Source organism: Colias croceus, chromosome 29 (assembly GCF_905220415.1).
Source record: "Colias croceus chromosome 29, ilColCroc2.1".
Classification (NCBI taxonomy): domain Eukaryota; kingdom Metazoa; phylum Arthropoda; class Insecta; order Lepidoptera; family Pieridae; genus Colias; species Colias croceus.
The window spans coordinates 2,790,343-2,810,929 of record NC_059565.1 but is presented as its reverse complement, the minus strand read 5'-3'; the positions used below and the strand labels follow the sequence as shown (position 1 = coordinate 2,810,929).

Below are 20,587 nucleotides of genomic sequence, written 5' to 3'. Positions count from 1 at the left end.
CTAGTATTGCTATTCACAATGCGTCTCGCTTTGGAATTAATTTGGGAATACCTATGGTAATTGTTATGGTAATTGGTAATCTAATATGTATAAAATTTACACTATAATTTTAACATGTAATACTATTACACTATAACTCACGATAAAGTTATCCGAGTTTACGTTTTAATGAACAGAAACACTTGCGTAGCCGCTTTTCACCAAAATTCTGTGATTTAAGATTATTTCTATATGCGTTTCCCCCATACATTCAATGATATTTTAAGGAATTCTATAAAATCTATATAATAAAAATCTCACTGTAATATAAACTTACTACTCTGGTCGCGAATAATTTTGGGGCGCCTTAATGTACAATACTTGCAACCCTAAAGTCTTGTCCTACATCAATATTGAAAATAATAAAAAAATCGGTAGGTAATGGAATTGATCGGGTTTGACGAGTTTGTTTATATTTTATATTAATGAAGAAATACGTTGTAATTTGTGAAAATGGGTACACAAAAGCCGGGAGAATGGGCCAACACCCTAATATCAAGATTTGAAGAACAAGTAAGTACTGAAAATACGCATAAATTTAATGTAGGTGGACCCACCCTTCTATTACATATTTTTATAAATAGAGCCTAAATTACTTTATTATGAATAAAAACTATTGTTTTTCCTGTACACGATGGTTAAAATATGCAGTCATAACACCAAACAAATATAATAAAACATAACTGAAGAATAAAAAAAATATAAATTATAATAATAACAAATTTTATTGAATATCACATAATATAATTGAGGTAGGTATGTGCGATCACTCTCATATTTTTCTGCTGCTCAGGTAAAATCAAAGCTACAAAATATGACAGCTTCTTTAATGCAACACTTTTTTTTTCATTTGGCTCAAAGGAAATTATCTTCATCATTCTTTCTTTAAGAACTAACAATCCATTCACATCAAGGAATATATTTTTTCCTATGTCATCAAGATCTGTCTTTTTGTTCCTACTTGCTTCACAATGTTAATATATATAAATCTCGTGTCACAATGTTCGTCCTCAATGAGATCAATCGATCCAACTTGAGAGATAGGATAGTTTAAATCTAAAATCGTTTTAGTGAAAGCAGGTGAAGCTGCGGGCGGTAAGCTAGTGTTGTGTAGTCCAGTCTTCAACCAATTTCAATTTACTTCTTCCAACTGTCCATCAGCTTAAGTTTGTCAGTTGACTATTTCTGTATAGTTTTTTAGATAAATCCCTTGAACCATCAGCATGCAAGGTGCATTCTTTGAGTGCCATTTCACAATTCAATGGCTTTAGTTTGACATAGTATAATCTGGCGAGAAATAAGAATGCTTTAAATTGTAACTTTGTAAGCAATTTATGTTAAGGATCAAAATTTTTCGACAGATTGCAGTCTTGCAAGATAAATTATAATCTAATGTTGTTTACAATGTAATGGTGTCACAGATAATATAATAATTTTCAAACCATTTTCACAACTACCTTACAATATAAAAAACACATTTAAAAATAATAATTTTCACAGCTACCCTCCAAATTAAATCACAAATATTAAAACAATAATTTTCACAGCTACCCTACAAGACCGGCGCCCAAAATCTACACTCCCGCATAAATGAAGAGCAGTGCAAGGCATGCCTTGTACAAATCAGCAGGCACAGGTTTTCCCTTGTTATTTCTGGCCTTACTAAGATCCTGCAGAGAGTTAATGAATTGGTAAGTTATTTTATAATTAAAATTTCTTCATTAATATTCTTAAGTTAATAAATCTGTAATATAACATTTTTTATAACAAAACATATATGTTTTATAACATTTGCTCAGAAGTAATTTACTGGAGTGATTTTAGCGATTGTTGACCCAACCAATGTTGTTTTGGTAGAAACTAAGTCTTGGCCAAAGAAAAGAAATCAAAACAGAAATTATGGTGCATTTTCAAGCTGGCAGCATAGAAAAATATGAAATAATAAAGTTTATGTTAAATTAGCAGAAAAATGTAACATATAGGATTTTATATGTTACCGACTATCTGTACAGCTGCCTTCACTCAGGAAGACTATTAATTCAGAAGATTTTTAAATTTTTAATAGTTTTTTTTGTTCATACAAGCCTCTTGACAATGACGAACACATCAAAGTAAGATTAATTTGTCCCTGGTCCAGTGATAGAGAAAAATGTATCCAATTTTGTGCTCTTAATTTGAAGTTATGCACATACAAACATGTTGATTCATTCTTCTTTATAATATAGCTGTATATTATATACTAGCTGCTCTCCGCGGTTTTACCCGCGTTGCTTTGCTCCTGTTGGCCTTAGCGTGATCGATAAATGGGCTATCTTACACGGAAAGAATTTTTCAAATCGGATCAGTAGTTCCTGAGATTAGCGCATTTAAACAAACTCTTCAGCTTTATTAGTATAGATGAAAAAAAGATCTATAACTACTTAGTGCAGTAATAGAGAAAGATTTATCCAGTTTGATTCCACATATTTCGAAGGGGTATCATTTAAGCTATCACCAATTTAATTAGTTTTGTGTTTCTTAAATAATAGGGTTTGTCCTCAAAATAGTAGATCTGTCACCAAAATGTAGTCACCAAACAATGCAAAATCAGTTCCACAATAAATCACCTAAAATCCTGAGATATAAGGTCTAGTACCAAATAAATGTTTTTGTATGTATTATAATAGGTGTGTCCTAATAAGTATTTAAGCAAACTAATTTAAAGAGATCACCAATAAATCATTTTATGTTACTAGAAAACAATTAAAGTTAAAATAATCAATATTTATTCTTAAAAATAATAACCACTGAATAATCAGCTCTGGTTTAATAGCTGGCTAATGGCTAGCATAATAATTTGTAGATAAAACACTTACCTAATTAAAGTTAAAATAATCAATATTTATTGTTAAAAAACAATAATCACTGAATAATCAGCCAGCTTTAAGCGTATGGCTAATCCAATAATATGTTTTCACATAAAAAGGAGCCGCAGTCAGGGATCGATAATCGATTTATTTGGTGACAGATCTACCATTCTGAGCACAGAGCTATTATTTAAGTAACAAAACTGTTATTATAAGAACGAAGTTTATATTCATGTAATGCAATATAATTTTATTGGTTATCGATCTCTTATTTTACACACATATTAACATTTATTTGATAATTCATACCTGGGAACAATTTTTGTTTATCTGAGAACGAAAATATTTCGTGGTGATAGATCTATTTATTAGGTGATACAACTTGATGACAAATATAAATTTTGGTGATAGAAAATATAGTTCCCATTTCGAAGTTACGCACATACAAACATTTTGATTCATTCTACTATAGTATATTATATCTTTCTCTTCTTCCAGTACCAACCAACCCTCACAACATGCGTGACTCGACCGCTCACAGAAATAGAGAAAGGCTACCACGACAGTCTGGTCATAGTGCTTGATACATTGGAGATATGTTTAAGCTCACAGCCGAAGGACACGGCGAAATATGAAGAGGCTATGAACGTTAAGATACTGTTGAGGGAGGTTTGCCAGTTTATTGGTGAGTTTGTGTGTTTGTTTGTGGGTAGGTACGAAAATGTGGGAATTTGTGGTGAAAGTTTGATTTTTTTTAAATTAGGCCCTATGTTAGAATCCATACTAATATTATAAATGCGAAAGTAACTCTGTCTGTCTGTCTGTTACTCAATCTCGCCTAAACTACTGAACTAATTTGCATGAAATTTGGTATGGAGATATTTTGATACCCGAGAAAGGACATAGGCTACCTTTTATTGCGAAATATGTACCACGGGCGAAGCCGGGGTGTACCTCTAGTTAATTATATTCTTTAGGTTTAAATATTAAAACATTCAATTAAATGCTCCACAACTTAAAATTATAATGGTCATGTGTTTTGGTTGAAGAAATTTGAAACAATCACAATTCATCTTCACGCAAATTGAATACCTATGAATTAAAAAATTGTGTTTCCAGATATACGATGTGAAGCGAACATACATAATACGTTACTACGACAGTTGGCTAGTAAGGTTTTATTTGCGCTAAGTTTGAACTTTTTTAATGCAGTCTTTAATAGGATAAGCGCTAGGTTACAGGTATGTAATAAAACAACTAACTAAAAAATATGGAATTAAAACGTGAATTTTTTATTTGATATTTAGTGAGTTTTCTTGTCTGTATAAATCAGTATTTCATAATTGCGACTTACTCTAAATCATGTCAATCATGCTTTAAGCATAAATTGAAATCAATTTAAAATTCGTAATTCTTTCTTTTACAAAAATTTCATCGTTATCGGTTCATCAGTTTTCCAGATCATTTTCTTAATTGCGACTATTGGTGTGAAAATTAGCACTAACAAAATAGACTCGATTAAAATAAATAATATGTCGATTTTTAAATTTAAAAGTTTTATCGAAATCGATTCAGAAATTTTCCAGATTATCGCGATAAACAAACATATAATTTCAGGAACTTGCATCTAGCTCAGACGAAAACCCCGACTACATAGATATAGAGTTGATACAACACATCAATATCGATGTGTTGAGGCTTATACGGCTTTTTACAGGTAAATTATATAAAACTAGCTTCCGCCCACGACTTTGTACGTGCATCCCCGTTTTTCCCCGTTCCCGTAAGAATATCGGAAAATCCTTTCTTAGGGGACGCCTACGTTATGACATCTACCTGCATGCCAAATTTCAGCCCGATACGTCCATTGGTTTGGGCTGTGTGTGTGGCACCTTTGAGTTTTATATATATAGATTTTATACTTTAGAAGGTAATATTGTATTTATTTTTACGGTATGGCGATTAGAGTGTACAAAAAAATTTTTTTAAGTTATAAGATATTACAATAATATTCACTGCTTTTTCCCAGAACATATTCGTACTAGAAAATAAAGATAGTATTATGATAGTGAAAAAGTTTCTTTACTCTTAATGTGATAATATACACACCGGCACAATTAGCGGAACAAAAAAAAAAGTGAGACTATGAGATAATAACGCATATATTTGACGAAAATGTAATTAGATACAAAATAACAAGTTGATTAACATCTTTTAACCACGACTTTGAAAAGTCTTCGTTATTTTTTATTGAAAAATTAAGAAATTTGAAATAAGTGAAATTTTTAGATGATTATGAACCATCACAAAAAAATAAAAAAAGTAAGCATTAAATGATTTGACAATAAAATTAAAGCAAAATTAATAACGAGTGTTTCCCCCTCTTGCTCTGATTACGGTTTCCATTCGTCTGGGCTTGCTACAGATTATGTTATCGATGATTTCTTGAGGCAACCGCTCCCACTTCTCAAGTAATTCGTTTCCAAGTTCATTCAGATTGTTGGGGGGTGGCATTCTGGATTTAACCCTTCTTTTTAGCAAGTCCCAGACATGCTTTATCGGATTCATATCGGGGGAATTTGCTGGCCACTGCATCACCGGTATACCTACGTGGTTCAGATATGCCTGTACCGATTGTGCACTATGAGCACGAGCATTATCTTGCATTAGAATAAAGTAGTCACCAATAAATGGGGCAAATGGTACAACATGTTCTTCTTAAATGTCTCTGATGTACATCTATCTGCTGTCATGGTCCCTCCTGTGACTATCAATAACTCCGTGCGAGCTCTCAAACATATCCCTCCCCAAACCATTATCGAGCCGCCACCATAAGCCACTGTGTGTTCAAAATTAGACTATATTTGGCGTTCTCCTCTGTGTCTCCATATTCGCTGTCTCCCATTGATCTGTTTTAAAAGAACTCTGCACTCATCAGTAAAGAGAACCTGCTGCCATTCGTTCAAATCCCAGACGATGTTCTCGCGTATCGGTTTCTGTTCTGCTAATTGTGCCGGTGTGTGTAGTTATTACAATAATATTCTCGAAAAAACGACTCGGCGAAATAATGACGAACGCCTATTATCATTTTATTCTCGTAAAAATATGTTTTGGCGCCATTCGTATGACCATGTACATTATGATCACGATGATGATCAGGAAGACTGATTTATATTACTTTTTATTGTCTTCATTTTTTAATGTAATGATAGTTGATTACTCTAATATTGTCTTATTAAAACCCTCAGAATAAAAGTTCATTGGATATTTATTATCCATTAATGCATATGTCCAATATGAACGAGAATAAAATGATAAGTGTGTATTAGTAAATTTACATGTCATTCAAATGCTACTTACTTTTTAAATTTTAATTATCTTCAGTTATCTTAAAGTTATTTAATATATTTTGATACAAAATAAAAGGTTAAAAAATTAGCTACCACTGAGCCTTTTTTTATACGTCTATAGCTTGGCAAGCTATAGTCAATTATCGGTTTTTTTATTTCTCCTGAACAGTTGTGTTTTTGCAGTTATCATTTTATTCTCCGGGGACGGCGATATGAATTTAAAAAAAAAACAAAATTTCTTTTTTTTTCAGAATGTATTCAAAAGTTTAAGTTATTACGGAAATATACGCCCATAGTTTTAGTTATGTCCCTCGAGAAAGCTGTTTGGAATTGGATGGATACTTATCCACAGGTAAGAAAGATTTATTTTCATAGATCTTATTTTATTCTTCAAATTTTTTAAAAGTTCAAATGCTTGAAAATATTTAAGCCAACAATCACGCAAAAAAATGTCCAATGCAAAACTCTGCCTACGCGTGCATTAAGCAGGGTTTTTCTAATGATTGTTGCAATAGATTTTGAACATTACAGCCAATAAATAAGGTGTTAATTACAATGATTGTTTTATACAATTCTCCTCGGATATTTTTGACGACCTTTTAATAGGCGATTATGAGTCTAGTGTTGCATGTTTGTTCCTTCACGAGAAAAACGACTACACAGATTTTGATGAAACTTCACAGTATAGTAATACATCAGAATGTAGTTGTTTATATAAAAGTGAAGTCCCGTGTAGTGGGGTAAGGGGCAGATGCATTATGTGTATATCTGTTTCACTGATCGATTTTCTTTAGGGACAAGTAGGTGATCAGCCTTCTGTGTCCTGCCAGACCGAGACATTTTTTCCTTTGTCTCGACAAGGAATCGAACCCAGGACCCCGTTGTTAATAACTTATATACAATGCTTGTTTCCAGGAATTCCTCGAAGTCCAGTCTCGGCCTAACGACGAACTAAGCAAATGTTGTGACACATTGTTCGACATTTTACAAGACAGCTATTCTGAAAACAAGAAAACAAGAGTCGCTATGTGGCCGTTGCAAATTATGCTGCTCATATTGAACCCTGTTAGTATTGTTTTATAATTGATTGTTGATGAAGGTGTTTTTGTATGGGGATGATGTTTTTTATAAGTGTGTGTGTGTGTGTCTGACTCTATACAAATATGAATTTTAAAACTAGTCAAGATTGTGTGTATTATTGTTGTTGAAAAAAACAAACATTTGGGAAATTCAACCTTATTAACATTAGTAAAAGATGGATTCACAAAATACACCAAAAGAAATTATGTTTCCTTTTATGCGTGTATGTGGGCGTGTATGCGTGTATGTGTGCGTGCGTATGTGCTTAAGTGCGTGACTGTACAAAGTTTTTTTTTTTACATAATTGTTGTTATTTGATTATTTTATATTATTCAACTTACATAATATTATATTATACTTTTGTATATTATAACAGAAGGTACTAGAAGAAATAGTGAACGCGGATAGCGGTGCGCCGTGCAGTCCAAGACATTCGAAGAAAAAACATTTTATAGATGCTGTTAAACGAGGTTTAAGTGAGTATTTAGTGGAGAATTATAAAATAATATCATAATAATGTTTGGACAAAAGTCATACACGTTGTAGAATAATCTATACTAATATTATAAAGCTGAAGAATTTGTTTGTTTGTTTGTTTGAACGCGCTAATCTCGGGAACTACTGGTCCGATTTGAAAAATTCTTTCGGTGTTAGATAGCCCATTTATCGAGGAAGGTTATAGGCTATATTTCATCACGCTACGACCAACAGGGGTGGAGCCACGGGGGTGAAACCGCGCGGAGCAGCTAGTATACTTATAAAATGTACATAGTTTTGTTTATAAAACAATTTGTTATTATGATAACATCCTAAAACCGTGAATAATTAAACTGATACACATCATAATATCGAATTATATGCTATTGCATTCAAATGCTTTTTACATAAGAAATTTTACCACGGTACGGTAAAATACGCGAGTTCGAATCCCACAGAGTTATCGGCTTTTTTCTATCCTTTAAAAATTTCACACCATAATTTTACTAATAATTTTCACTTAAAGGCTAAAATATCTATAACTATTTCGCCCCGGCTTCGCCCGTTTCGTACGCTACTTGTTTACGTTTTGTTTCTAAAATTAAGGACCTCGTACTTCAAGGAGTATTATATAAAAAAAAAACTAAATCGGTTCAGCCCTTCTCGAGTTATGCGCTTACCAACACATTTTGTATTTTTTATATTTAAAATTTATATTATATTATAGGTCCACAAAACAACTCGAAGCAAATGACAGAAGCCGCTGTCATAACTTGTGTGAAATTATGTAAGGCATCTACTTATATAAATATATCCGACTCTGGGAACGTCACTTTCGTACTGGTCAAGTCGGTTATTAATGATTTGAAGGTAAGGTTGATTTAATAAAAAAAAAAATAATTAATTTTTATAATTTGGAATATTTGAATTAAACATATTGTATCATGGTTTAAACAGTTTAATCCCTCAGCCCCCGGAATCACAGACAAAATAGAAAATCTATTGTGTCGTTGTTGCCGTCGGCGCTCGGTGGTCAATGGGTTAAATTAGTTGCCGCAGTAATTAAGTTTATTATAGTTATAATAATTATTTTTTTTTCCAAAATACCTATATAAAAATAATTTGTTACATCATAAAATCGCTAGGATACGGAGTGGTGGTTATTTTAATCCTTATTTATTACAGTCATTTGAACTGTCAAAGTCTCTTATTTTTATATACTAATAAAGACAAAAGATTGGTATGTATGTTTGCAACGAATTGGCTCAAAAAGTACTGGTCGGATTTGGATGAAACTTTACGGTAATAAAGGTTATCAGATTAACACATGAGCTAATAAATTATTGATATTTTCCCTGTTAATTTATTTATATATTAATTTTTTCAGACATTACTCTTCAACCCGTCGAAAGCCTTCTTCCGCAGTAACTACAACCTTGGCTATTCAGATCTCGATCTAATGACGGACTGTTTCGTATCGCTGTTCAGGATTATGCCACATACTAATGATGCCATGAAGGTTTGCTTGAATCTCAACAGCAATACGTTCTATCATTCCGTGATTGTTAATTCGTTGTTGAGGTTTGTATGTTTGTATGTTATTTGGTATTTAGGTTTTTGGGGGTAGTTTGAGGAAATAGATAGGTACTAGGATAGCATAAAACTGAATAGTTTTTGGGATCATATGTTTTTTGAAGTGTAACTTTAGGCGCGTTGAGGGTAAAATGTCAAGGTCGCGTCATGGCAATACCGTTTCGTCATGGATTAAAACGATTTTGGTATCTTTGAATCTTGCCAAAGAAGTTTCATCTCTGACATGTGTGCTCGGCACATACGCTCTTTTTTACTGTAATTAATTTTTTTTACAAAATATTTTTACTTAATAATTTCTGATATGTATTTCAATATAAATATTACATTTTTGTAGGATAATAAACCAACCTCGTTTACCGTGGTGGCCACAAATAGAGTTGCTATACCCTCGCGCCGCGGAGTTGCGCGCTATGTTCACGGATACTTTGAATAAGGCAACACAGGTGAGAATTTTGTTTAATTATATATATAGAAATCTGATTCTTTTTTATTGATTTTTCGAGTAAGCATAAACTTGGTAATGTGTCTTCAAAATACCTAAAATTAAGATGTATTTTATTACACTTTTAATTACTTTAATTATAATCCTTTTTATCGAAATCTAGGAATATATAATAGAATTAAAACATGGTTGTTTGATCATGTTATTATAGTAGAGCCATTTTTATAGGCAACATTTGACAGTTCAACAAAATTCAACAACGTAACCTAGTAACGACGACATAGAATAACATGATATTTCGTTTTGTTAGAACTGCACATTTGCTTAACTTTTTTCAATTATGATTACATAATTATAATAATAATGACCGATACAAGTAATTTTAAGATTTCATTTTACTGATAAACCATACTAAACATAATAAACAATTTCTGAATTGAAGAACTGACGTCGCTACAATTTTGTGTCAATAAACCTTTTTTCTTTTTAAATACCAGAGACGTTACTCTAAAAATCGAAATCTGACATCTAGAATCGAATGCAATGATTACTTGTGAATAAAAATCATCATAAATTAATAAATTCGATTGACAAATGTTTAAAATCCGTATCGATTAATTCATTTTAATCGATGTTTTTAAGCAGGTTACCTCTCTTCGAAGATAAAATTGATAGACGTCAAATGTTGCCTATTAAATTGGCTCGTCTATAATGTTAAAACTTAGTATTTTTTAGACCATATTGATGTGGTCTTTAGAACAAAATATAACATATCTAGCTGTGCACCGCGGTTTTACTCGCATTGCTCCGCTCCTGTCGGTCTTAGCATGATTGTATAGCCTATAACCTTCCTCGATAAATGGGCTATCTAACACGGAAATAATTTTTCAAATCGGACCAGTAGTTCCTGAGATTAGCGCGTTCAAACAAACAAACTTCAGCTTTATAATATTAAGTTAAAATATCTTACAGGGCTACATAGCACACACACCACTACGAATGATATCTCTATCTCTAAAACCGAAAGAGAGTAAAGTTGAGGAAATGCCAGTTTATAAGACACTACTTTTGTATCTGGTGAAGCTTATACACGCGGACCCGATGCTGATGTTAAGCGTAAGTGTAGTGTAAAGTGAAGTGTAAGTGTAAAGTTAGTCTGTGTTATGTAGTGTGCAGTGTGAAGTATGTTGTGTGTTGTTGAAGTTTGTGTAAAATGCTCTATGATACATTTTTCAGGCTTAGCGTTTATTAGAAGGACTTATAAATGTATGGTTTCGTTTCTAAATAGTTGAATGCTAACATGCTGACAGGTTCGAAATGCTCGATGCAAGCTATTTGGAACAGTCATCAAATAAAATAACTGTATTTTTTATAAATTCAATTTTAAACAAGATTATTTTTACATACTTTTTTTCATTTTACACAGAACCCAGGACGTTCAGGTGTCGAAATACAGTCAGCAACCACTGAACTAATAAACGGTCTAGTATCTCTAGTACATCATACAGATATGGGAGAAGTGTCGCAGGAAGCGATGGATGCGTTACTCGCGTTACACAAACCAGATATGGTCCAAATGTGGAACCCTGAAGCACCCCTGAACACTTTTTGGGATATAAGGTGAGATTTTGTGTGAAATTTGTCCTATTTTTGATGTAAAAGTATGCTTCTTTTATACAGGTTTGTAGATTTAATAAATTGCATGTATTTACCTTATGAAAGTTTTTATTTAAATCTATAAATACTTATTGTCTAACTGTATCAAAAGACTTGTTGAAATCATTATTTATTTATTTATTTATTTATTTATTTATTATGTGATTATGTATTTTTTATAGTTTTTCTTTGTAAGCATTATTTGTAGGTTAATACAATACAAATAATTTATCCAACACACACATACAGAAGAAGAATAAAAAATGCTATAGCTGAACTATACCTCACTTTTAAACTACATAAAATATAAATCTACGTCCATAGTTTTATCAGCCTATTTATCTTTATCTGTTCTATGAATAAATGTACAAAAACACAACATATTATATTTATATTTTAAGTGCCATTTAATTTATTTCCAGTTCACAAGTAGTATACAGTATAAGCCAAAAGCTTATACAACGACAGATAAGCAACTACAGAGAGGTATTGCGTTGGTTGCGCGACGTTTTAATTTGTAGAAACGAATTCTTGGCAAAACATAAGGAATACGCTAATGTGGGATCGCAAATACCTATTTGTAAACAGGCGCATATTAAATTGGAGGTAAGTTATGTTAGGATATGTGATTTTTCGATTTTATGTGTATTTGATGGTTTCATAACTTGCTGATATGTTATTATTAGATTATCTAACAAATGGTTATCTAACAGTTAAAATGATGAATAATTTAAGAAATTTAATTTTGATTTAACATTTATTTGAAATGATTTCTTTCATATTTTTGTGATATTTTATCTACACAACGCTAGTCAGATGATTTTTGACGATTTTTCAATAGGCGATTGTGAGTCTGCTTGTTTATTTTTTATACAAATGAAGCCATTTTGGTAATTGGAATGAAAACTATATAGGAAAAAAAAAAGATTCAATCGGTTTTTTATTTGATAATGACAATGACATGACTAATGTAACGCTGATTCTCTGCGCATCACGCGCTAGCTTGCAGCTGTTATATGCATCTGTAATATCATCTGATGTTATTTTAGTTTAACTGCTAATTGCTATGTAATGTTTTGGGTACATCCCTGTAAATTGTCTTGGAAAACAAAAAATAAAAAATCTGAAAAGGTGATTTCGGTGTTTATCGTCTTTTTTGTCCTCCTCAAGGTGGTATTCCTAATGTGCCTCTGGTCGATCGACACGGAAGCAGTACTAGTTGCTATGTCATGTTTCGCGCTTTTATGTCGCGAGGCGGATATCCGGTGCGGTGCAGATGAACCGTCAACCCACTGCCTGCTGCCAAACTACGCGGTGTTCCAGGACATCGCACACACGTCCACCGCGCTGGCCACCGGTGAGTGACACGTGTGACATGTCTGACACGTATGACATGTGTGACATGTGCGACATGTGTGGCACGTGGGATACGTTTGACACGTGTGATACGTGTGACACGTGTGAATAGAGAAAATGTAATTTAAGTAAAAAAGATAAAACTACCATTTTCACAGGTTATATTCATGAATGTTACACGTTCGTGAACGTGTAAGTAATAATAATTGTTTTCTTTTTTAACAGCATCTAAGGATACGGGCACACGATATCCGAATAATATACAAAGTAAGTACAATTCTTAATAACATATTTTGCAAGCTTTAAAATTCACTGAATTTAAAGACAAAATCACTGAAATTATTTTGAAAACTTAAAGAAATAAGTACTGTAACTTTGTGTATTTTAGTATCTAGCGTAGACGCTATATATAATAGGCAATAGATTGCCTGTGACGTCATTTGGCCTATTGGTGTAATTTAAAGTCCCATAATTTTAAATTACTTGAGGTATTTTACTGATTCTTTCACATATTTGTTTTATTTTACTTGTAAAAGTTGGATTTCTCATTAAAATCAAGCTATTAACGGAAAATTAATGATGATTTATTGAAATGAAACTTCTTTAGGCGCGTTGAGAGTAAAACTTCAAGGTCAATACCGTCACGTCATGGAGTAAGGTGACGATTTTGGTAGTACGGCAAGTTTGAATCGTGCCAAAGAAGTTTTACTGACACGAGTGCTCGGCATACACGCTCCTTTTTAAAAAAGATTTTTATTTCCAACTTGATGTCTAGTACACTACGGTCGATTTTTATTAATAAAAATCGACCCAAGTGTCCTAGACATAGAGTATAAATTAAGTTGTCTCACAAAAAACATAATTTGTAGACACCGCGGCTCTACAAAAACGGATAATGGCATTACTAAGGAAGATAGAACATTGTGTTAATGGTATACAACCTGTTTGGGAAGAGACCTTCCGATGCTGGTAAGTAATAAGTATAGCTTTTTAGATTTTATGTTATTTTTCAGATATTCGTCAATTCTAGTACTAATAGATTGGATAGACTATATTGAATGTGTTTATTTTTTTTATATTTGACTATTCAAATTTTGCTTTGACCTGACTTATTTTGTGTTTTAATCGATTTTCTATTCTAATACGAAAGCCCGAAAGGTCGAATTTTGATCTTAATTCTATGACATCACTAGTACATGTTTTGTTTAAATTGTCGTTCGTCCTTCTGTCGATATGTATTTCAGGGGCCTTGGGATTGACTTTAGATAGACCACGTGATCTAACGCGGCGTATGTCAATCCCATACATTTTTAAGATTTCTAACTTCGTTATCGTTTTGTAATTGTTACTTTGTCTAAGGCCCCTGCTTATTGTTCAGAAGAAGAATATTCATTAATTTATTCATAATCATTGCAAACTATAAACAACTATACTCGCAAGCGCCCATTAAAAGGTCGTCAAAAAATGTCCGAGGACGTTGTATAAAACATTCATTGAAATTACCATCTTATTACATCGCAGTAATGTTCAAAGTCCATTGTATTGCTCATTATAAAACTCTGCCTAATATCTAGTAGGCAGAGTTTTGATTCGGACAATTTTTGAGCACGAATGTGAATGTAGTTATTAATTGTACTATATATCACACTCATCAGTTTATTATCTTCGTGATCATCTTTATGCAATAAATGAAATTATTATCAATCAATTTTTCAGGGATTCTCTATGCAAATTGCTGCAAAAGTATCCAAAAGGTTTCGGTATGATTGAAGATGGTACAGAACCGTTACATCGAGCGAAGCGACGCGTGTCACATCATACAAGTGCGGAACATGATTTTGAGGTTAGTTTTTTTTATGTTGGTTGGTTTTTAACCGATTTCAAAAAAAGGAGGAGGTTATCAATTCGGCCGGTATGTTTTTTTTATGTATGTACACCGATTACTTTGAGGTTTCTGAACCGATTTACGTGATTCTTTGTTCGATGCGGGATGGTGTCGAATTGGTCCCATAAAAATTTTATTCGGATAGGCCCAGTAGTTTTTATTTTATGAGCATTTTTGTCTGTATTTGTAAATGTTGCAAGTGCAAGTTTGAAGTCGGTTGTTTTTAACGCAGTTATCACTTGTGAAGGTGTGACTTCACTACAACATAGTATAAAACAAAGTCGCTTCCTCTGTCCCTATGCCCCTTTGTATCTTTAAAACTACGCAACGGATTTTGACGCGGTTTTTTTTAATAGATAGAGTGATTCAAGAGGAAGGTTTTAGTACCTATATAATTTATTAGGTTTTAGACAAAGTGAGCGAAGCCGCGGGCGAAAAGCTAGTTTTTTTCCTAAATACTTGATTTTTGGTAAAAAAAAGTTTTGAATGATTTCCGGTTTTGCATAATTGTCTAAAAATTGAACGATCCAGCTAATTTATCAAGATCTATTATAACGGTATACAAATCTAGCATGATTTCTAGCAATATGGACACATAAAAGTACAACTCACATAACTATCTCGAAATTTATTATTCTGCTTGTAATTAATTTCGGCTACTTCATAAATTTCTGTTTAAATTATTTTTTTAAGCTATTGCATAGCTTCTATCGTAGCCTTGAGCGCGGGGACCGAATCGAGAAATTCCGTAACGAAAAACCTCACGCTCCCCACGGGGACGGGCGGAGGTGTGGCTTGAAGGCATAGCATGCAATAGCGCAACCGCCCCAGTCCCCGAGTGACACACGGCGTTTTTTTTGAAAGTATACGAAATGTAATGTTTTTAACCGACTTCAAAAAAAGGAGGAGGGTAACATTTTTGTCTGTATTTGTAAATGTTGCAAGTGCAAGTTTGAAGTCGGTTGTTTTTAACGCAGTTATCACTTGTTCTTATCAGATTTATTATTTCAGATGCAAATCCAAGAATGGGCTAATATAACATCGTTTCTGTGTGCGTTGGGAGGCGTGTGTTTACAACGAAAACCGACCACTGTATGGGCTTTGGGACACGGTAAATAGCTGTTTTAATATTATTAATCTATACTAATATTATAAAGCTGAAGAGTTTGTTTGAACGCGCTAATCTTGGGAACTACGTGTCCGATTTGAAAAATACTTTCGATGTTAGATAGTTCATTCATCGAGGAAGGCTTTAGGCTATATATCATCACGCTAAAACCAACAGGAGCGGAGCAATGCGGGTGAAACCGCGGAGCGCAGCTAGTATGATATACCGATAGTTATTGTTGGATTGTTAACATTTTGGAAATTACTGTTTTTTTTTAATGTAAAATTATTTAATATTACAGATTCAAGAAAATATCACGTTTTAGCAAACAGTACACAAGAAGTACAATATTGTCCTGTGACTCAGTAAGTTGTTATAACTTTTATATGTATCGTATGAAAATTTAATTTAAACTTGATAATGAAATAACTAAAATAATATGGCATATTATGTATAAATTATTTAAATTTTTAGAAAAAATAATGCAATATTTTAAATAAGTGACACGGACAAAATTTTAATATTGTAGGGAATAAAGAGGATATATACCATAAAAAATACTGTGCATTGAAGTTAAATCATCGATTTCTTTGTGCATTCATAGAATCATAGTAACAAGAATAGATTTACCTGAATTTTCATAAATAATGTGATTTTAACATAATATCGTATGAAAATAATTGCTATTTTTATACGACTTTTTTTCAAGATGCTTTCCCAGCTTTTCCTACATTTCGTAATTTTTTTTGAATAAAACAGGTTCATAGGCCAATTGCTACGGCTCCTACTATGTAACAACGAACGTTTCGCGGCGCACATACAGTGTCATGTGAAAGAATTAGTCGGAAAGGAAATGTCCCCAGCGCTATATCCTATACTGTTCGATCAGATCAAAGCGATCGTGGATAAGTTCTTCGATCAGCAGCAGCAGGTAATCTATACTAATATTATAAAGCTGAAGAGTTTGTTTGTTTGAAAGCCCTAATCTCAGGAACTACTGGTCCGATTTGAAAAATTCTTTCGGTGTTAGATAGCCTTTATCGAGGAAGGTTATAAGCTATATATCATTACGCTAAGACCAACAGGAGCGGGGCCACGCAGGTGAAACGTACGTAGTTTTAAATAAGAAAGAAGAAAAAAAGATCATTTATTTGACTCCAAAAACAATACACAACACTATACAAGTGAAACAAAACAATGAAACTTGTAAAGTAAAATATGGAAGATTAAAAATAAGCCAATAGTGTCTACAAAAAGGTGTTTTGAAAAAAAAATCCTGTTGAGAAATAAATATTGATGTTGAGTTTTGAAAATGCATGAGATAAAAATCTGGATACGAACCGTATTAAATAGATTTTTATCATGCACCAGAGATTATTTTTTCAAGATAATTACTACAAAATTAATTGGATTTTTTTTTTGTTAAAGAGAGAACTATTTTTTTCCTACCATCGCATTGTTGTATTTTATAGTTTTGGTTAGTACTAAGCAATAATAATTTGTAATCCTTCTTTTTGTAAATTCCTGTGAACAGTATATTTATTAATGTTTTGGTATTTATTAAAAAAAAGCAATACGAATTTTTTGGTTTTCCTGTAATAACTCAGCCCCCGAAATCACAGACACAATAGAAAATCTATTGTGTCGTGGCCCGATCGGGCCGCTTGGGGCTCAATAGGTTAAAATTTCACTAAACTATGTAATTATCTTCCAGGTGATGTTAACAGAAATGAACACACAATTCGTAGAACATACTATATTTATTATGAAAAGTATTTTGGATAATAATAACACGAACAAAGGCGTAGGCCAGCCGGAGCATCTTAGCAGCACATCTATAGAGGGACTCATGTTGGCTATAGTTAGGTAAATATATAACATGTATAGAAAAAACATTGCCGTATTATAATCAACTATTCTCACAGAAATTAACACCTTATTTCGTCGCAGTAATGTTCAAAGTCTATTGTAATGCCGATGAGAAAACTCTGCCAAATACACGCGTAGGCAGAGTTGTGTTTCGGACAAACTGAACGAGATTCTTAGTAGTTGTTTACTGTATGTCAAACTTTGCAGTTTTTTTATTAAAATTAATTCTCTTATATACAGGGTTACAGGTTAAGTCGACCTATTTATTCCTGTTAAGAGCGTGTATTAGGGGTCAAAACAAACTGATTTGATCTTATATCCAAAAGTTAGCCGTTGAAGAGTTATTGCAATTTTAATTTTTTTTTGAAAATGCCATTTTATCTTCGCATTTAGCGTTTAATTTTTTATTTTACTTTATTTTGTATATATGTTACTTTAAAAACATACATACATAATACTCTTCATGTATTATTTCCTTACAGATACGTACGTCACTTGGACATGACAGTACTATCGGTGCACATAAAGACGAAATTGTGCCAAGTTGTCGAAGCGATGATGCGCCGGAGGGATGACTTGTCGTTTAGACAGGTGAGTGAGTGTTCTAGAATGTTCTAGAATGTTCTTTAGTGTTCTGGAGTGTTCTAGAATGTTGTGTAGTACAGTCACAGAATATATAATAGTAACTAAACGCTACAGAACGGACACTCCGCCTCCCGCCAAAATTAAACACTTACCTCACCCCGCACGATCAGCCTAAAAATGGTCCGTATTTTTCTGCAAGGACGATACGCAACGAAGATTGACAACATTAATTAAATTGACTTAAAAGTAATTTTATTTTTTTTGGGTTTGTGATTATCATTTTTCGTAGAAAATGGTTAGATATTGTGCTGTTTACGGATGTATTTCATCAGAAAAACGCGAATTTTTTTTTACGCTAGTCACAAATGTGCCAACCATAAAGCGTTAACACACACATTTGCAATGTCTACAGTGTGACTGTCAAAACGATAATTTTGTATGGAGTGTCCGGGGTGTGGTACAGTCGAATGTTCTAGAATAATCACGCAAAATTTTGAGAGGTGAAAGTTTATGTGGATGTTTGTTAGGGCGTATGGTCATCATACGAATGAATCGTTATCTTCAATCTAGTATGTAGGTAGGCTTGAAATTAAGGGTTTAATATATTTTAAAGTTATAACCGTGATATCCAGCTACTCTAATTAAGAAAATGAATTTTTTTAAGATTCTTTAAAAATTTATCATTTATAAAGCATTTGCTGGCTTTATTTATGCAATGAATGATTTATTTATAAAACTAAATATCAAACATAAACAAGTTTTTATAATTATAAAGATATTCTTTTGTCTTTGGTAATAATTTTTTTTTTAAAAACCATTTATTGAACAGAAAAACAAAACATGAAAATATACAGTAAAGCATCACATAAATCAGTACGATTTGATCGTGATGCATATTCATTCAAACGTCAATTATATAATATGTATAAACACTGTTTCATTACTTTTATAATTAAATTAGTTACAAAATACATAATATCGGATATCACAATTTCGGATATCACATAATTTCGGATATCACAATTTTTGAATCAACGAAATTAAGTTTAATAATAAGAAATTACAAATGAATACTATTAAAGTGCTCATGTAAAATGTTTTCCCAGGAAATGAAATTCCGCAACAAAATGGTGGAATACGTTACTGACTGGGTTTTGGGAACGAGTCACCAAATTGCACCACCATTGAGAGCTGATGCTTCTTCTATAACCAGGTAAATATAAACTAGCTTTCCGCCAGCGGCTTCGCCCCCGTTTTCAAAGAAAAACCCGCATAGTTCCCGTTCCCGAGGGATTTCCGGGATAAAACTTATCCTATGTCCTTCCTCAGGTCTCAAGTTATCTCTGTACCAAATTTTAAGTAAATCCATGCAGTACTTTTTGAAATTATCCCGGACATACATACAGACAAACAGACAAAAATTCTAAAAAGTATGTATTTGGCTTCCATTGTAGATCACGCCCCAAGTATTCTTTAAAAAAAAATATTCAATGTACAGTTTTGACTCTCCTACGATTTTATTATATGTATGATCATCATCATCATCCTATTTCCTACTAATATTATAAATGCAAAAGTTTTTGAGGATGGATGGATGTTTGTTACTCTTTTATGCGAATATTACTGAACCGATTACAATGAAATTTGGCATGTAGGTAGCTGAAGACCCAGAATAACACATAGGCGGAAATCTAGTCAGCCCGTGTCCCAGCAGTGGGAACGGACTGACTAGATTTCCGCCTATGAGGGTTCGGCCATCATCCACCACGCTGGCCAAGTGCGGGTTGGCGGATGACACATGTCGTCGAACTTTTGATTCTTCGACATGTTTATTAGGTATTTTCACAAATTGAAATAGGAATGTAAATAGGTGGAAAAAGAATCCTTTTTAAGCACATATTCGTTAACAGCTAGATGACTGGCTATGTCGGTTAGTTTTATTACAATAAAATAATGGTTAGACCTGAACGCGTTTACGATAGTTATTAAAGAAAAGTCGATTATAAACACGCAACGTGCCGTGAGACGCCTGCCCGTTGACAGGCATGTGATGTGTCCCAGAGAGCTGGACCAGGCGTGTATGTAGCGCCATAATCATAAGATTACTTCATCCTGAACGCGTTTATAACAGTTTGTGGCTGCATTAGAGCCATTTGCACAAGCAAAAGTCGATTATAAACGCGTTCGGGTACACGCAACGTGCCGTGAGACGCCTGCCCGTTGACAGGCATGTGATGTGTCCCAGAGAGCTGGACCAGGCGTGTATGTAGCGCCATAATCATAAGATTACTTCATCCTGAA

General features: G+C 33.0%; 1 protein-coding gene across 1 annotated transcript in view; it reads left to right on the top strand.

The window, feature by feature from the left end:
- Nucleotides 1-423: 423 nt before the first annotated feature.
- Nucleotides 424-20,587, top strand: part of LOC123704291 (neurofibromin) — a 64,392-nt gene continuing 44,228 nt past the window's right edge. The window contains exons 1-24 of the mRNA XM_045652605.1: nucleotides 424-552; nucleotides 1,587-1,730; nucleotides 3,384-3,570; nucleotides 4,005-4,126; nucleotides 4,503-4,602; nucleotides 6,487-6,587; nucleotides 7,151-7,300; nucleotides 7,692-7,791; nucleotides 8,520-8,662; nucleotides 9,180-9,373; nucleotides 9,720-9,828; nucleotides 10,800-10,943; nucleotides 11,254-11,447; nucleotides 11,906-12,089; nucleotides 12,654-12,840; nucleotides 13,065-13,106; nucleotides 13,709-13,808; nucleotides 14,556-14,682; nucleotides 15,736-15,835; nucleotides 16,134-16,197; nucleotides 16,592-16,763; nucleotides 17,547-17,698; nucleotides 18,184-18,292; nucleotides 19,393-19,499. Of these exons, the coding sequence (XP_045508561.1) occupies nucleotides 493-552; nucleotides 1,587-1,730; nucleotides 3,384-3,570; nucleotides 4,005-4,126; nucleotides 4,503-4,602; nucleotides 6,487-6,587; nucleotides 7,151-7,300; nucleotides 7,692-7,791; nucleotides 8,520-8,662; nucleotides 9,180-9,373; nucleotides 9,720-9,828; nucleotides 10,800-10,943; nucleotides 11,254-11,447; nucleotides 11,906-12,089; nucleotides 12,654-12,840; nucleotides 13,065-13,106; nucleotides 13,709-13,808; nucleotides 14,556-14,682; nucleotides 15,736-15,835; nucleotides 16,134-16,197; nucleotides 16,592-16,763; nucleotides 17,547-17,698; nucleotides 18,184-18,292; nucleotides 19,393-19,499 (3,092 nt within the window). The 5' untranslated portion in view covers nucleotides 424-492. The remainder of the gene's footprint in view (nucleotides 553-1,586; nucleotides 1,731-3,383; nucleotides 3,571-4,004; nucleotides 4,127-4,502; nucleotides 4,603-6,486; nucleotides 6,588-7,150; nucleotides 7,301-7,691; nucleotides 7,792-8,519; nucleotides 8,663-9,179; nucleotides 9,374-9,719; nucleotides 9,829-10,799; nucleotides 10,944-11,253; nucleotides 11,448-11,905; nucleotides 12,090-12,653; nucleotides 12,841-13,064; nucleotides 13,107-13,708; nucleotides 13,809-14,555; nucleotides 14,683-15,735; nucleotides 15,836-16,133; nucleotides 16,198-16,591; nucleotides 16,764-17,546; nucleotides 17,699-18,183; nucleotides 18,293-19,392; nucleotides 19,500-20,587) is intronic.